We start from the raw sequence: 16,226 nt of genomic DNA on the forward strand, positions 1-16,226 counted from the left end.
TCCCGCGCAACTGCCGCCGCCATTTTGTCGTTCCCCCTTTCCAGAAAAGTACGCGTGCCTTCACTAATTTCCAAGTATTGGCAGAAAACGAATTGGAAGCTACTTAAACGGTCTGCTCTTGGTTCAATCCCCGTAAAGCCCGTACTTTTAGACAACGACACGTACTTATTTTCGTAATTTAACAAGTTTTTATGTAAATAATCAAATAGATCTAGCGCGCATCGCGTTCCCGGCACGGCGATTCCCAAGACGGTCGAGATTTTACAAGAGAACGTTCGTGATACACTTTCCCGAACGAAAACTTTGACTGATTCGCGTTCCGCGTTCGATATAGAAACTGATTCAAGCAATTATTTTCGACAAACGAATAATTATCTCTATAAAATTAACTAATTACGACGGAGCGACGCGGAGACAACTTTTCGAAGCGGCCGTCATGGCGTACACCACGTGACCTCTTCGTTTCCGCCTAAAATCTACTAGGCGGAGCCACTATATCCGGTGCATGCGCATTGTCAAAATCTATATTAAAATGGAGGATAAGAGTCAAGTTGTGGAACGAGAGGCTAAGAAGGATGAGATTTACGAAAAAGATGGGAAATCTAAAAGGTAAGAAAACAAATATTCAATTCGCGAGAAACGTTTGCCATTAAATTACGATTAGCGTAATTAGAAAAAATGTTTGGCTTGGTTCATCCTACGTAGAAACGATGCTCGACCGGCAGTTCAATAGACAATTTTCAAAGTCATTTCTCCATATCTGTTATATAATTATTAATGACAGCATCTTTAAACAAATTTGAAATAATATGAAGTGTCTTATAGTAATAAGTTTTATTATCATAAATTGTTGCGATACGTTTAAATCATGTTTGTCCGTCTTCGTAACCTAATATACGTCTTGTGATCAAGAGTCTATAGTTTCCCGAATGTTATAATATTGTTAACAAATCATTGTCTGTTTCGTTAATGTCTGTGAATTCTATTATTTTGATGCATTATCATGAAATATACAATATTTTTATAAAGATTTAAATGTTCCCTATCCTTATTCTTCCTTACCTTTCTAGTTTTTATTTGCATAGATTATGTTGTTTGAATGCGTATAAATGTGCCTTGAGTGTTAATTACTGTTCTTTTACATGATAATAAATGTAAAATACCTTTAATACAGTTCAAAGAAAAGACATCGTAAGAAGAAGAACGAGATGGCGCATACAACTAGCGAAAACCATAATCAATCCGACCATAAAGATAAGCTGGAATTACATGGCACGTGCAATATTTCTATAAAGAGCATACAAAGAGCAATGGAGGTATTTAGTATGCAGCAGAAACCTGCAAAAACTCAAGAAGAGGCTATGCAAAAGCCTTATCAGTTTTGGAGTACACAACCGGTACCAAAAATGGGTAAAGGGTTTAATGTGGCTTATTCAAGATTTGCCGTGACTTGAAGAGCATTAAATTTATCTTATTAATTCTCTATAGATGAAAAGATAGTGAAAAATGAACCTATTGAACCTGATAAAACATCTATAAGAGCAGAACCTTACTCCTTACCAGCAGACTTTCAATGGGATACCTTGAATCTTGATGATCCATTAGTTTTATCCGAATTATATACTTTGTTATCTGAAAATTATGTGGAAGATGATGATGCTATGTTTAGATTTGATTATCCACCAAATTTTCTAAAGTGGTAAATAAAGTAATAGCTATTAGAATAATGAGTTAATTATAAGTGGTAGGTTTTAGTAATATCCTTTTAGGGCACTGCAACCCCCTGGATGGTGCAAAGAATGGCACTGTGGGGTACGGGTCACTAAAAGTGGGCGTCTAGTCGGTTTTATTTCTGCTATTCCTGCTACTCTGCGTGTATACAATCAGTAGGTTTCGGTTTTTTCTCGATAACATGTCACTTCGTATCTAACGTGAACCAAAATTCTAGCTCTCAAAAAATGGTGGAAATAAATTTCTTGTGCGTGCATAAAAAATTGAGATCAAAGAGAGTCGCACCAGTGTTAATACGGGAAATAACTAGGAGAGTTAATCTTCAAGGTATATTTCAGGCTGTTTATACCGCTGGTGTCGTATTGCCAAAACCAATAGCAACGTGCAGGTGTGTAGTTAGATTTACGCTAACACTACCTGTAATTTATGGCGATTTAACCAACCAAATCGTTTCTCTAGGTATTGGCATCGTTCTCTAAATCCAAAGAAACTAATCGAAATAAAGTTCTCTCATTTATCTCGTAATATGACTATGCAGAGAACTTTAAAACTGTATAAACTGCCAGAGAACACAAAAGTACCAGGATTCAGAAAGTTGGTGGAAGCAGATATACCAATGGCTCACAAAATATTAACCGACGTAATGACTATTATCAGGATATAATTCTGAAATTGAAAATAGAAAAATATTAAGTTCATTCGTGTTTCAGTACTTGGAAAAATTCGATTTGGCTCCGATGTTTTCGATCGAGGAATTTCGGCACTGGTTCCTTCCACAAAATGGAATCATTAACAGTTTTGTAGTAGAAAAGGATGGTAAAATCACCGATATGGTTAGTTACTACACGTTACCGAGTTCTATAATGCATCACCAGACCCATAAGACGCTCAGGGCTGCGTACAGTTTTTACAACGTGTCCACTGCAACTCCTTGGCTCGAACTTATGACCGATGCTCTGATATCGGCGCGTAATGTAAGTTTCATGTAACATAAGTTGTGTATTATACGAAAGAAACAATTGTGTTTCTAACTTTTGTAGCTCGATTTCGACGTATTCAACGCGTTGGATCTTATGGACAACAAGGAATTCTTGGAACCTTTGAAGTTCGGTATAGGTGATGGAAATCTACAATATTATTTGTACAATTGGCGTTGTCCTAGCATGACACCGGGAAAAATTGGTTTGGTGCTCCAGTAGAATTCTAGCTGATCGATTCGTTGTCTAGAAAATCATTTTTCGCACGTGCAAGCTTACAGAGGGATAAAAGTACAAGAGGGAACGGATATTACAAGAATAATGGAGACGAGGGACACTGAAACGGGATCAAATACGACCTCGACGGGTATACAATCCAGGGCATATTCGACGATATTTCCGTACTAAATCAAGCAGAATGTCCCATCGATTCTACCGGTTCCGCGAATGTTACCCTTGTCTCTGTCTCCGCTCATGATCATGATACTAGTTCAGGGTCGAGTTTGGAACATGCATGTGCCGCGCGTGTGTATATACGTATGTGCGTGACTCGAGCAATGTAGATAAATATCGTATGTTAGTAATTTGCAAAAGCCGTGCGAAGGGAAGAAAGATTCCCTTACTGGTATACATCGGTTGCGAAATTATCCAAAGTTTTTCGATAATCCGTTGGACGCTATTTAATTTAACATAAACACTACGTTTCTCTCAGCATCGTTTTGATTAAAATAAGTCGTAGGAAGTATGCCGAAGTGAGAGTGGAAGAGTTGAAATAAAACAAGATCGAAAAGTAAAGCGTTCCATGTGTTTGTTTACATCCTTCGTTCACCCTACTTGTCAACTCTGTCCATAAATTTCACTTTCTCTTCGTAACGCCTATGTACTCCTGCACAATAAATGATATTATCGTTTAAACGCACCTATATACATATTATACATATATTGTAGCTTTAACGTAAGATTCGACAATTTTTTAATGGTTCTCGTCTTAGCGTCACTTTCCTTTCCGGTACCCTTCGAACGAAGCAATTACGTAAGAAGGGGTCCGTTTCCGGCGTCGATTAGATAGCGGTGAGAGACTGAAAAGACAGAGAAAGAAACCAGTTTTTAAGGAGTGTGTCGTTAAGAGAAACGTTTCTGTCCCAAGCTACGACATTAAATGTAAATTTACGATGTTCCGATGTTAACTTTATTGAAATATATCTTTTGCTAACATGCTATTTTACAAGCTGTGTTTCAGATAACTTCGGTTACCGGAAGAGAACGACCTACTCTTCCGTTGTTAAACAGTTTTCAACAAAGATCGAGACTAACATTTTGTAACCGTTGCAAAATCAACGCGCGTCCTTAATATAAGTCGAGGTCTTCGTAGCAGCCGCTGCCAGATCAATATTTAACACACAATGTACGCACGACCGACATGCGAGGTCTCTTCAAGATAAAAGGCGCGAAACGATGGCCCTGTAGCGATTAAAACAGCTGACACTTACACGCCCGTTTAGATACCGCGCCGAATCTCGAGTACACATTTACAATTAATTATTTTATTTATTTAAGGTTGATGGATTCTGCGCGAAACGCTCATGTACGAGCGATTCATGTGGAAACGTTCGACATGAATTGCTCGATAACAGTTTTCTCTCTGATGTACACGTACGAATGGTGACTGTGTAAATGTGAATGAACGATGACTGAAACAGGTATGCGTTTTGAATGTACAATTCAATTATAGCGAATTTTGATTAACTAGCTGCTTAGAGAAGTCGGATAATCAAAATCTCACCTCCCCGAAAAAGCGATTAAAAGTATTTATTTACAATATTGTTTCTTATTTTCTTCTTCTATTTCAAGCTTCGACACATATTTTCCATATGTAAATAGTAGATTATCATACACGCTACACTATCACAATGCGTCATCGTTCTATTCGCTATCTCAAATATTAGTTTTGGTAGTCGAGAAACTGTATAACATTGAACGTTTATTTATTAACCATTTCATTTGATTTTCGAGTGAACATTTCAAGGAGTTACGGATAATTTTAAGTTGAAAACAAAGGTATAAAATTTTTGCATCCATGACCGTAATTGCTTTAAAAGGTAACGAAAAGCCCTTGAATGTTTATCCGCTACTATTCGTACGATTCTCACCTTGGTTGTTATCATCTCATTATCTAGACGCGTAAAAAGAAGCTCACGAAAGGCAGTTTACACCCTTGTAAAACTGTTTCGTCCAATCAATCCGACCATTAAGATTAAAGGAATACATTTGTTGTTTTCAGATTCGATAAATTGCTGTGTCGCTACAATAGACACATTAATCACACTCGAATGCAATTATCCAGTAATTACAATTGTCATCTAATTGCAACAAAAACCTTACGACGATCTTATCTCCTGAAAAATAGGAACGTGTCCTTCGTTAAACACGTCCATACTTTCCATACTGAACGATTATTTATACGTTACACTTCAATGTTGCAAAACGTGCTAAACCTAACGGAATAAGGATAATTCAGGAATAATAGAAAAGTATGGGCAACCCGCATATACACGAGTATCATCCATAGTATCCTTATATAGCATGATGTCATAACACGGTTAACAAAATGGATAGTCTGCTATTATTTCTAATTACGGCAATTATAAGATGCAGAAATCGTTTGGAACAAGGTTACATTGATCGTCCAATCTTTCAGGATGAATTACAGAAGTTTCATTCAAAACATCGACAGATGGTTCATTGAACAGCTCCTGGAAGAAACGTCGGATAGTAGCTATACCCTCGACGATACTCTACCACCACAGTCTTCAGCTTAGGACGATCCTTGACCAGAGGTGATCTATCGATTTCTCGTTATACATACATCCTGCATCGTCAGGGATTAATTCGATGCCATCTTAGTATCGAGACCGATCTAATCAGCGCGTCGTACCCTTTTTAAACAAGGAAGAAAAAAGCAAAGGGAAAAACGGAAACGAGAAATCACCGAACAATACCCGGAGTCAGATAACAACACGGAGAGGCGACGATGTACGTAGGTGGGGAAGAAGAGACACACGATGTGGAATAAATAGTGGCCTGAAATCGAGCGGAATTCAGTCGCACCGCTGTTCTACCATCGTCGTTCGTGTTTTCTATTCACGAGGAACTGATCATAGGTCATCGCGAAGTGATCTAGTCCTACGGACAGCAGTAAGGATAGGTACTGATCGATAAGCGTACCGGCAAGGTGATACTCCCTGCTCGACTTGCCGTTCGATCGTCAGACTTGCCGGATAATCGTTCCGCTTCGAACGCTGCGTTCGAATTCATGTTCCTGTCGTCGTAGTCGAAGGATGATGCTGCAAGTGTTGCTCCTGCTGGCTCGGACGCTGCTCGTCGACGCGTTTTTTTTCGGGTACACGTGCATTGTTAATCGTTGAGATGCATTTACATAGAAGCCTTCGAGTAAAACAGAGAATGCCCTTATTCCGAATACATGTCCTGAAAAAAAAAACAGCCATCCGTCGAGCGTTCAAGTTCAGCTCTGAAAAATATCTTATCTAATTCGTGTCATTGGCCCCCGTGATGATTGCCGGTCTGCTAACACCTCGTTTCTATTGTCAGCTTCCTACCGAGCGTCCCGAAAGACGAAGGCAGACAGGAGTTCAACGTTTACTGGAACGTGCCTACCTTTATGTGCCATAAGTACGGGCTGCATTTCGAGGAGGTGTCGGAGAAATATGGGATACGACAGAACACGATGGATCAGTTCCGCGGCGATCAGATCGCGATCCTTTACGATCCTGGAATGTTCCCGGCGTTGATGAAGGATTCGATGGGTAAAACAATACACACGTTCCTTAATATCCTCGACGTATCTCGATGGAGAGAGTTGGAAAGCAGACAACTTTGAACGTTATTCAGGAAACCTAGTGGAGAGAAACGGCGGTGTCCCTCAGGAAGGCAACCTTACCAAGCATCTCGAAGTGTTTCGAGAACATCTGATCAATCAGATCCCCGACGAGTCGTTCAACGGTGTTGGAGTAATCGATTTCGAGAGTTGGAGACCGATCTTCCGGCAGAATTGGGCCTCCCTTCAGCCGTACAAGAAACTCTCCATAGACATCGTACGCCGGGAGCATCCGTTCTGGGACAGTGGTAGCGTGGAACAGGAAGCGAAACGCAAATTTGAAAAGTACGGGAAACTCTTTATGGAGGAGACTTTGAAAGCTGCAAAGGAAAACCGACCGTCCGCCAGTTGGGGCTACTATGCTTACCCTTATTGCTACAATCTGACACCGAATCAACCTAGTTCGCAGTGCGATAGCACCACGGTGCAGGAGAACGATAAGTACGTACAGAACTGAACTAGAACTAGACTTTCCTCTGAAAACGATTCTTTCTTCCATTTTCGATCGTCGTAACCGATAATTCTATCCGTTTGCGTTTGTCGAGTTAACAGCTTTCAGTTGCGCGCTCCAGTTACCGTGAAAAGTTTCCCCAAGCGATTTAAGGTAACAAGATTACGACCAGTCCTAGCTGTTCAGATTACCACGCTTACGTTTAAGTGGGTCAGTGTCAAGAATCTTGTCACGGTTGAAAATTCAAATCGTCCCAAGTTACATCGGTCTTATCTAATCAGACCCGATAAGCAACCGGTAAGCCAGAATCGTGTCTTCTTCTTTTCCAGGCTGACATGGCTGTTCGAGCTGGAGGATATTCTTCTACCCTCGGTCTACTTGAGACTGAGCCTGACTAACAGTCAAAGAGTTGGACTAGTCGCGGGCAGAGTGAAGGAAGCCATGAGAATAGCGAAGCAAACGACGATCAGGAAAAAGGTTCTTCCCTATTACTGGTACAAGTACCAGGATCAAAGGGATACCTATTTGAATAAGGCAAGTCTTTTCATTTTGAAAACCTTTTTATGGAATCGATAGATCCGCCTCACCTGATAACACCTGGAACTAGCCTTAAAAACCGATTTATCTTTGCAGGCTGATCTCGAGGCCACTTTACGAAAGATCTGGGATCTCGGCGCGGACGGTCTGGTGATTTGGGGAAGCTCTAACGACATCAACAGCAAGCAAAAGTGTCTGCAGTTCAGGGAATACGTGAACAACGATCTGGGACCAGCGGTCGATCGCGTTAGACAAACCGTCACGAACCCAAGCCAGTATAGTAACAATTTTACAGACAATCAAGTGGACGTGAGCGTCGATCAGGTTTGACGGTGATAAAGAAGCTAGGAGAGAGAAATTGTAAAGGGAGATGGTTTAGTTTGTTAGGTGTACGATTACCATACGTGACGTACACGACAGCAGTTGTTCGACCTTCGAAATAGAAAGACGTTGAACGCAAGGTGTGCTACGAAAACCAAAGACTAGTCGAGAACGTTTAAGAGAAATAAATTTCCTATGAAATTGTCGCCTTATTAATTCTTACTTGTCGCGAGATCAGGTGGTGGGACGGTTTTGGCTGAAAGTAGAATAAGATTCGCCTGATGTGGATCGGTACGGGAAGGGAACCGGGATAAACTGGCGATCGGAGAGCTTTGAGGAGGAAGAGTGCGGCGCTTTAGCACTAGCATATACGACAAGTTTTACTGGTTCGAGGTGTAAGGCCTCGGGCGATCTTGCTTTTTACAGAGTACACGCGACGTCGTTGTAGAGGTAGTCAAAGATCTCTCTTGCTTACCGTTCATTCCTCCCCTCTACATCTTGTTCCGTGACTGATCCTTTCTCTTTCTGTTTCCACCTGGATACCTGGATAAACTCGGAGAAGGAGAAAGATAGAGAACGGAACGAGAACGGCGCGGAACCGAACGTACCGAGTAGAAGGAGGAGCTGAAGGAGAACTCTGTGTGGTGGTGGTGGAGGTGGAGCAAGAGGAAGAGAAGGAGGAGGAGGAGGAGGAGGAGAACGGAACACGAGAGATCGGCAGCACAGTTTCGTGTTCAGCTCAGCTCGGTTCAGCTCAGCCTCATATCGGATCTCCGTGTTTCGAGGTAAAAACAGTTCTTCAATTTTCTCGTTGCGGATCTCCTCCGATCCGATAGTCTCGGAACTGGCGAGACCAACAGGAGAGGATCCAGCCGAGTGAGAAAAGCGGTAGGAACGCCGCGTATATCCGTACGTTCTCACTGTTTACTCATCTTTCCACGGCGATTCTAGAGTGGTGCGTAGTTTGCAACGTCGCTGACGTACACGGAGGTGAGTGACAGTTTCTTGAGAAAAGCCAAGGCTGCCAAAGCGAGTTGGTTGCCAGAGTTACTAGACCGTAATACGTATGCCACGCCACCAGAAACTCCATCCAATCGAGATCTATATCCATCAGGTTTTTCTTGCAAACGCAAGTTTTTTCCCTGGTCTTGTTTAAAAATGTCCCGGTAATGATAGGCTCCCCCCGACAAAGTGATGCAGCTGATTTTTCGTCTCTGATCCGTTATGATCTCGGTAAGAAGTTGGTAGATCGTTATCGGAAATTTCATCGTGTCGCGTCACGAAACCCTGAGGACAGTTCCCTTTCCGAGGCTAAAGAAAGTTAACGCCAGCTGAGCAGGTCGCGATGATCACAGGCTTTCCTTGGAAAGTGTGAGAGACCACGGGCAAAGGATAAGGACTGGCAGGCTAAATAGTTCAGAAGCACCCTATCCAAAACGTTTTGCCCACTAATCCTAATACCAGACCCTATTCTCAAGTTAATGATAGCTCTTCTTAGACGCAACAGTTAACTTCCGAGCTAAACTGTTGCGCGGTAGCCAACTCGCCATCGGGCCCACTCTAATGAAGACCTTTTGCCACTGGTCCGACTTGCCACTGCCGGTTAATTGACCAATTCCAAAAATATTCAGCGATCTACCTACTTACGCGGTGGTACCGATTCCATCGAACGTGCCGTTTCTTGATCGATAAATTCGCGAGGAATCGAAGGGGAGAAGAATTTAGACAAGTTGAAGCAATTCTACGAGCAAACAGGATGACACGAAATCGAGTCTATTATTAGACACGTTGCTTCATCTCGTAAATATCGAAATATCATTAACCGGTCTCGTTCTCCGAAGATTGGCTCACGCTTAATTACATCTTATGGCGTTCCTTTTTAAAGCTGTAGGTAGCGAGTTTCGAACCTATACTTCCTAATGTACGAACACCGTCACGCCCTTTCGAGTAGTTAGACTTGAAGAAAATTGATGCCTTAAACTTCTTCTTTGTTTTACGTTCTTCGATTAGAGTGTAGGTGTTGTAATAAAGTAAGAAAAACCGAAGACTCGTAGGGGGGTCTATGTCAATCTACCGCAACAGTCAGGCTATAAAAGCTGGCAAAGTAGCTGTGTCATCTCCCACCGGTATGGTGTCTATGCACCTCAGGTAACGGGTTATCGGTTACCAAAAGGGATCATTAAAAGAACCAAGTACAAATTGCCGGTTCTTTGTGAGAGCAACACCTACCTACCAGATTGAGAAATCAACGTTCGCCTACTTTTCTCGCGATCGCTAAAACATTTTGCAAGCGACGCGCCACGAAAGGAAAACAGAAGAGGAATATGGATCAAAATAGGGAGAGATCTTCTGGATACCTTTTTTCTTCTTTTGACTGAAAACTGGGAAATGAAGAAGGAAAAAGAACGAGAAAGCTGGTAGCGACTAAAGTAGGCTCGAGGAAGACGAAAGGGCCCGTTTTAAAGAGGCGAGCATTAAAAACAACAATGTCATTACATTTTAACGACCTGTTCTTGGACTCTGCCCTTCCTTTTAAGAACGTTCGTTTGCAGGTATGTGGTCCACGTTCTCTCGTGGGGTCCACGACACCGACACACGGTTCTTAAAGCGGTCACACACACGCGATTTGTGTGCAATTCTCATTGGCAAATTCGATATGTTTCTACTGCTCTGAACTTTTTCAATGCACGTCTGTCGAGCCGTGATTTCTGACGTGGTCGGAGGTGAGGGAAAAGCGAACAGAGAGGAGCATGATCGAAAGCGTGGAACGATTAGGAACGGTGTTGAAATTTCGGCGAGCTTAAAATTGCGATCTAATCAAGGAACGAAGAGGGTGCGAAAGCAGCTTAATCCGACACTGGTCGATGCATAAGGCCCCTTCGACTCTCTCGGGCCCCATTCCCCTTCTCGACTCGATCTTTCTCCCCGCACACACTTTGGGCACGCCGTGCAGCTCGCGAAGAATTAGTATGGGCGAAGTAACAAAAGCACGAGGAACAAGCACGAGGGGTGTGCGGCGAGTGGTGGTGAAGTAGGAAGAAAAAAAAGGAGCCGAGATGGCGCCACACGTCCAACGTGTTTTCGGGGCTTCCTCCGGTGCTGTTGGCAAACTTTTTTTTTTTTTCATTCTTATTACTCTTCTTTTGGGTCCGCTTCTTTCTCGCTTCTTCGCCTCTTCGCTTACCTGCTTCCCTCTCGCTTCTGGCGCGTTCTACACCCTACCTCGCCCTCTGTTCTCTTTTATTTTCCTCCCCTTCTGGATCTTCACCCTGCCTAGACCCCTCCGCCCCCCTATTAGTTTGCCCACGGCACCGGTATCGCGAAGAGAAAAAAAGAGGAGCAAAGGACGGTCGCAAAATGCGAAATTGGGCTAGACCAAATCGGAAGATAGGGATTTCTCATTAAAGTTGAAGAACATATTGCGCTATAAAATTATGCGGTAATCGAGCAGCCGCATTCTTTTTCTTCTTCGAAGGGAGAACCCTTCGTCAACGTCGAGACGCGTAACGAAAGATTTCACAGCCGTAAAAAGACCGCGTATCGTTTTTAACCTTCTGTCTATCGGGAGAAAAGGAATTTAGCACGTAATAAGCTTGAACAATGACCTGTACCACCAGTCATTCTTCCAGATATGGTTGCGCCTAAGACCTGTAGCCCGGCGAAGGTGAGCCAGCCGAGCAGTTGCAATTTCTTTCGTATCCCCGTACTCGAAGTTGTACCTGTTCGCCAGTGAAAATATTCCCTCGTTATCCGATCGTCTTCTCTAGCGGCAGTAACATTTTTTCGCGTTGACTAAACGCGTGTCGAAATCGTGGTTCGGCTTCGCTAAACATAATTCTTCTCTCGCCAGAGAAAAGTCCGAATGATATATGAATTTCTATTAGGAGCTTCCTGGAAGCGTGTCACGTCAGCTTTCTCTGTCCCTCTTCGGTAGGTGTTAAGCTCGATAGGACGGGTTTAATCCCGTACTTTTAAAAAGGTCCCGCGGGAAGAGCAGCGCCGAGCAAACGAACAGATTTTGTTCGCGGCACCCTTTGTACTCGTCCGCCTAGGCTCGGGGGCGCGTCAAATTTGCTTGAAAATCAAATTAATCTCGCGGCTGGGCGCAGGACCCCTGTCTTCTCTCTTTCTCCATCGGATGTGCGTTCTCGGTTCCTCGCCTCTGGCCAGCCTGTCTTCGTTCCTCGTTTCTCGACGACACGAGCAAATCGAAGAAACGGGACTGAGAGAGGAAGAGGAAGGTGAAGAAGGAGGTGGACCGAAGATCCTCCACGCCACCGACACGGACCTAGAGGCGAGAAGAGAAGGTGGCGCAGCAACAAAGAGCTTTGGACTTCTGGCTACGACCCACCCAGGGCCGTATTCCTTTCCATCTTTCCTCTTTAACCCTTCCGCTACAGAAACTTTCACGCCAGATCGGCAAATTACGCGTCAACATTGTAAATACTCTTGGCACGATGAAAAGGATTTTTTTTCAAGAATTCACAAACTTCCGCAATTAAAGAAAATATTAACTGAAAGATATTCTAGAAGTGAATTATAAAGGTAGTGGATATTTTGTGACGTTAATCGTGTTGGATAATAAAACGAGAAAGGGATGAGAATTTGTTATCATATTTCTGTGCGTATGAAAACTGAGGATCATAGTACGGAGAGAGATGATGAAGTGGTACTCGTTGGAAGCTGTGAAACTCATCCGGATTAAGTACGTCCCTGTTGTATCCCCTACTCGGTCATTCAAATCTCCGCTCGCAGCAACGAGATGGGCGGCCGAACAGTGTAGCCGCACACCTTTCCCCGTCACCGCGTATAGGGTGATTCAACAAGAATCAGCTAAGAACACTAATTTTCAGACTATCATATGTTTAGGCTAATTTCCGCTACCTGTATCCTCTTATAAGAAAACACTGCCCGATCTCTTAGTTTCTTTCACGCTTGTTTGAACAACGTTGACAAATTAAATATACCATCTTTCGTCGAGTCATCGTGACACGAAGCTATATATTAGCTTCTGGTAAAGTTATCTTTTTAATTTGGAACGCATCCGTTATTTCTTTATCCTAAAGTTGATTGCTTTCACGATAGTTTCGCGCAGCCGCGAGAGACGTGTTGCGAATTTCTTAGAAGTGAGAAATAAGAAACGGAGAATAGAGCAACGCGAGGATAAAGTGGACGAAAATCGCGGAGAGAAAAGATGGGATTCCACGAATGAAGTGGTGGATAAAGGGGAAGCACCAGAGGGAGAATAAGAAAAGGGCTGTGGATTGAAATGCATCGGAGGGGAACGAAAAGTTGATCCTCTGCTGGAAATACCGAGGGCCAATTGTCCTGGGGAAAGAGACGAGATTCTTTCTGTTGTCAGGAATTCAACTCGCGAGTCCAACGACAAAGTGAATTCCTGAAGGACGGAGGATGCGCGAAGGGCTCCTCCTGATGGTTCGCAGTTAAACGGATCGGAGATTTTTCAAGGGACCAAAAAAGGGGCCGAGCTCTGGTAATTGGGCCTGCACATCCTTTTACCTTGTCGTTCGTACCACTTGTTCTCGCTGATCTCCGAAGGATCAAGAAAGATCGTACGATGAGATTGACGCTTTTTTCCACCGCCATCGATCCGACCGGACTATAAATATACCCTTTCGCTTCTTCCCTTATCCTCACCGATGCGGAATTATCGCTTCATTAAAGATTGAACCGTGACAATAAATCAATTTCCCTTGAGTCAATTAACCGTGCCAATCTGCTAAGTCCTTAACTAGTAGTTCTTTTTTCCTGTTGTTATTCGTGTGATCGAAAGTTTCCACGTTTCCACTGCAACGTGGCCTTAGAAAATTTCGTGTACCGCCGGAAAAAGGTGTACATCTCGTATTCAAGTCTCGTAGCCTAAATCCGACGCTATTTATGGCCGGGACGTCGACGAGAAAGACTCTTCTTTCCCTGTATCCATGTATCCGGTGGGACCGCGGGGAATTTCGTTATCTCGACATCTCGGCGACTGAAAACTCGAGCATCTAGCTTCTCGTCGGATCAGGTAATCGTGGAATCGGTCCTAAACGATTTATGAATGAAGCCGGTCGCGTCGTGTCGCGTCGTGTCGCGTCGCGTCGTCGCCAATAACATCCACGGACCCGGTTCGCTTCTCCTGTTCAGCTCGTGTTCCTCGAAAAAACGGCGTGATTCCAACGGGTTTACGAGCCGTCTATACGCGCGTCGTGGTGTGTAGCTCGCTTTAAACAAAATTCACGCGACGAACGCGAAGAAAAAGGGAAAAGAGAAGAAGCGGTAGCACGACAAATCCCGGTGACGTAATTTCAGACGGTCGTCGAACCTGAGACCTCGAGAGCCGGGACTTTCATTCATTCTGGGTGGGGACCAGAGAATACGAGGTGCACACGTGCACACGATACACGCAGCGCACCTTGAATTGCAATCGCGAAATTCTTTCGCTCGATATCCGATCGTTTATCTTTCCCTGCGATAGATAGTCAGCTAGAAAGTTTGCAATAGGGAGATAAGTAGAGTTGCTTTCTTTCCGTAGATTACAGAGGCCCGACTTTTCTCACCTTGCAATTATTTCAGCCAGACGCCCAATCAGTCGAAAAGATTTGGATACCCTGTCTCTCCTCCTATTGTTTCAGGGATCATGGGATCAAGATGTCAGCTGACTTTGGCGATCGTTCTGTTTCTTCAGTCGACTCTGCTGCATGCCCATCGTGAACACAAGGTTTTGGAATCTGTTCACTGTTGATCAGTTCGTTACTTGGACAAACTTACGTTGATCGTTATCGTTTTAAGGTGCACAACATCGTGCTGTATCCGGATAAGCACAGCTGGTGCAAGACGACCCCCATCAAACAGGTGGTTACCTGGCCGCAATGTTCTTCGCAGGAATTGGACAACAACGTGTGCGTAGGTGCTTGCTTCTCGTACATGGTCCCCCATAGCGAACCCTCCGCTCCTGGCGACCTGATAAGACCTTATTGCGACTCTTGCCAACCTTTAGACAGCGTCTGGCACACGGTAAGTTAGCGAAAAGGTGACTCGAACCGCTGGGAACGTCTTATCGTTGCTAACTATCTTGCCAAATACGTTTCAGGTTATCCTGAATTGCAAGGACGAAGAGAATAATCCTATAACGATGCAGAAGAAGGTTCAGATCATCACCAATTGTTCCTGTAGCTCCTGCATGGAAACCTCCAAGATCAAACCGGATTACAATACCTTGCTTCAATCGTTAACCGAGGAAAATCTAGATAAAAACGTGAATATCGTTCACGAAACACCAGATTTGTTATTAAACCCGAATTTGAACGCTTCGAAGAACTCGACCGGGGACGGTGTCCAAGCCAACGAGAGATTCTTGCAGTTGTTCAAACAGCTGAAGGATTCGGAAAAGTTGGACGAGTCTGGCGCCAAGGAGCTATTCTCAAAGTTCGAGGAAGACGTGGATCTGACCAAGTTGAGGGAGCTACTGAAGAAGTACAGTCAGGAGGAGGAGAAAGAACACTCGCACCAACACCAGCATCAACATCAGCATCAGTCATCGGGAAAACAACAGCAACAACCGCCGCAATTGCAGCAGCAGCAGCAGCAACAACAGCATCATTCGACGACGACGATGCTTCATCGAGGACCCCATCACTCGATGGTCTTAGACTCGGACGTTAAGGAGAAGATCGATGTGGAGCCCCATTATCTGCATCCGGCTGTCGCTGGCCAGGAAATCAGCTACCACGACAATGTGCTCGTGGACAAGGATAAGAAGAAGGATTTCTGAAGCAAAGAAATCGCATGATTAGTTGACTTTTTAATCGTCAGACAGATCAAAAAGTTCGGGATCGTTTCTTTTTTTCTGTTTCGTTGAGAATCATTCACATCTGCCTAGTCCAATCAGCAATAAATTACTTGATTCGTTGTAAATAGACCAGAATCTTCGTTTTTTCTTTTTATTTTATTTTATTTTATTTTTTTTTTATAGAATAAATAACGTCATACATAATTATCGCGGAGATATCACGTTCGAAAATGCCTTAAAACAAAAGGATTGCCTTCCAAGGCTGATTTCCTGATCGTCGTTGAAAATGAGATGCGGAGTGGATGAAAGAAAGAAGAAGAGAGAGAGAGAGAGAACGCGAGAGAAAGAGAAATTCTAATATATATTTAATTATTATTATTATTATTATATTAACTATTTAACACGCTCGAGCGCTTAATAAAGAAATCTACGTCTGTTTAAAATTACTTCTTAACTAGCACAACTGACAAATCATTGTAAACGTCTAAAGACGTTTTATTTTGTTGACTGCTTTTTAAAGTT

The 16,226-nt window shown here is 43.3% G+C and overlaps 3 protein-coding genes across 5 annotated transcripts; all 3 read left to right on the forward strand.

The window, feature by feature from the left end:
* Positions 1-470: 470 nt before the first annotated feature.
* Nmt (N-myristoyl transferase) lies at positions 471-4,497 on the forward strand. The gene is made up of 8 exons (XM_034336232.2): positions 471-609; positions 1,175-1,410; positions 1,489-1,699; positions 1,770-1,886; positions 1,949-2,119; positions 2,191-2,371; positions 2,442-2,705; positions 2,772-4,497. The coding sequence occupies exons 1-8, from the start codon at positions 506-508 to the stop codon at positions 2,928-2,930; spliced, it is 1,443 nt and encodes a 480-aa protein (XP_034192123.1). The 5' UTR covers positions 471-505; the 3' UTR covers positions 2,931-4,497.
* A 1,294-nt stretch (positions 4,498-5,791) lies between these two features.
* LOC117609573 (hyaluronidase) lies at positions 5,792-8,422 on the forward strand. Of its 2 annotated transcripts, none has more exons than XM_076688930.1 (5): positions 5,792-5,913; positions 6,318-6,532; positions 6,618-7,044; positions 7,384-7,588; positions 7,688-8,422. In XM_076688930.1, exons 2-5 carry the CDS (start codon positions 6,388-6,390, stop codon positions 7,919-7,921), a joined length of 1,011 nt encoding a protein of 336 aa, XP_076545045.1. In that variant the 5' UTR covers positions 5,792-5,913; positions 6,318-6,387; the 3' UTR covers positions 7,922-8,422. The 2 variants fall into 2 exon arrangements, with proteins under 2 accessions (XP_076545045.1, XP_034191978.2); XM_034336087.2 differs by lacking the exon at positions 5,792-5,913 and adding an exon at positions 5,976-6,108.
* Positions 8,423-8,581: 159 nt separating this feature from the next.
* On the forward strand, positions 8,582-15,911 carry LOC143305413 (uncharacterized). 2 transcript variants are annotated; one of them, XM_076688932.1, is made up of 4 exons: positions 8,582-8,697; positions 14,548-14,633; positions 14,705-14,929; positions 15,006-15,911. In XM_076688932.1, exons 2-4 carry the CDS (start codon positions 14,553-14,555, stop codon positions 15,684-15,686), a joined length of 987 nt encoding a protein of 328 aa, XP_076545047.1. In that variant the 5' UTR covers positions 8,582-8,697; positions 14,548-14,552; the 3' UTR covers positions 15,687-15,911. The 2 variants fall into 2 exon arrangements, with proteins under 2 accessions (XP_076545047.1, XP_076545046.1); XM_076688931.1 differs by having other exon boundaries at positions 8,619-8,902.
* The last annotated feature ends 315 nt before the right edge of the window (positions 15,912-16,226 follow it).

The sequence above is a fragment of the Osmia lignaria genome, chromosome 7, assembly GCF_051020975.1.
Source record: "Osmia lignaria lignaria isolate PbOS001 chromosome 7, iyOsmLign1, whole genome shotgun sequence".
In the NCBI taxonomy this organism is placed as follows: Eukaryota; Metazoa; Arthropoda; class Insecta; order Hymenoptera; family Megachilidae; genus Osmia; species Osmia lignaria.

What these genes read in the sequence shown, in the direction of transcription:
- Nmt (XM_034336232.2), top strand. Translation starts at nt 506, where the DNA reads ATGCGCATTGTCAAAATCTATATTAAAATGGAGGATAAGAGTCAAGTT. An exon ending in AAACCAATAGCAACGTGCAG is followed by an intron (nt 2,120 to 2,190) that starts GTGTGTAGTTAG and finishes TCGTTTCTCTAG; the next exon opens with GTATTGGCATCGTTCTCTAA. An exon ending in CTCTGATATCGGCGCGTAAT is followed by an intron (nt 2,706 to 2,771) that starts GTAAGTTTCATG and finishes TAACTTTTGTAG; the next exon opens with CTCGATTTCGACGTATTCAA.
- LOC117609573 (XM_034336087.2), top strand. Translation starts at nt 6,047, where the DNA reads ATGATGCTGCAAGTGTTGCTCCTGCTGGCTCGGACGCTGCTCGTCGAC. An exon ending in GTTGATGAAGGATTCGATGG is followed by an intron (nt 6,533 to 6,617) that starts GTAAAACAATAC and finishes AACGTTATTCAG; the next exon opens with GAAACCTAGTGGAGAGAAAC. An exon ending in GGGATACCTATTTGAATAAG is followed by an intron (nt 7,589 to 7,687) that starts GCAAGTCTTTTC and finishes TTATCTTTGCAG; the next exon opens with GCTGATCTCGAGGCCACTTT.
- LOC143305413 (XM_076688932.1), top strand. Translation starts at nt 14,553, where the DNA reads ATGGGATCAAGATGTCAGCTGACTTTGGCGATCGTTCTGTTTCTTCAG. An exon ending in ATGCCCATCGTGAACACAAG is followed by an intron (nt 14,634 to 14,704) that starts GTTTTGGAATCT and finishes TATCGTTTTAAG; the next exon opens with GTGCACAACATCGTGCTGTA. An exon ending in TAGACAGCGTCTGGCACACG is followed by an intron (nt 14,930 to 15,005) that starts GTAAGTTAGCGA and finishes AATACGTTTCAG; the next exon opens with GTTATCCTGAATTGCAAGGA.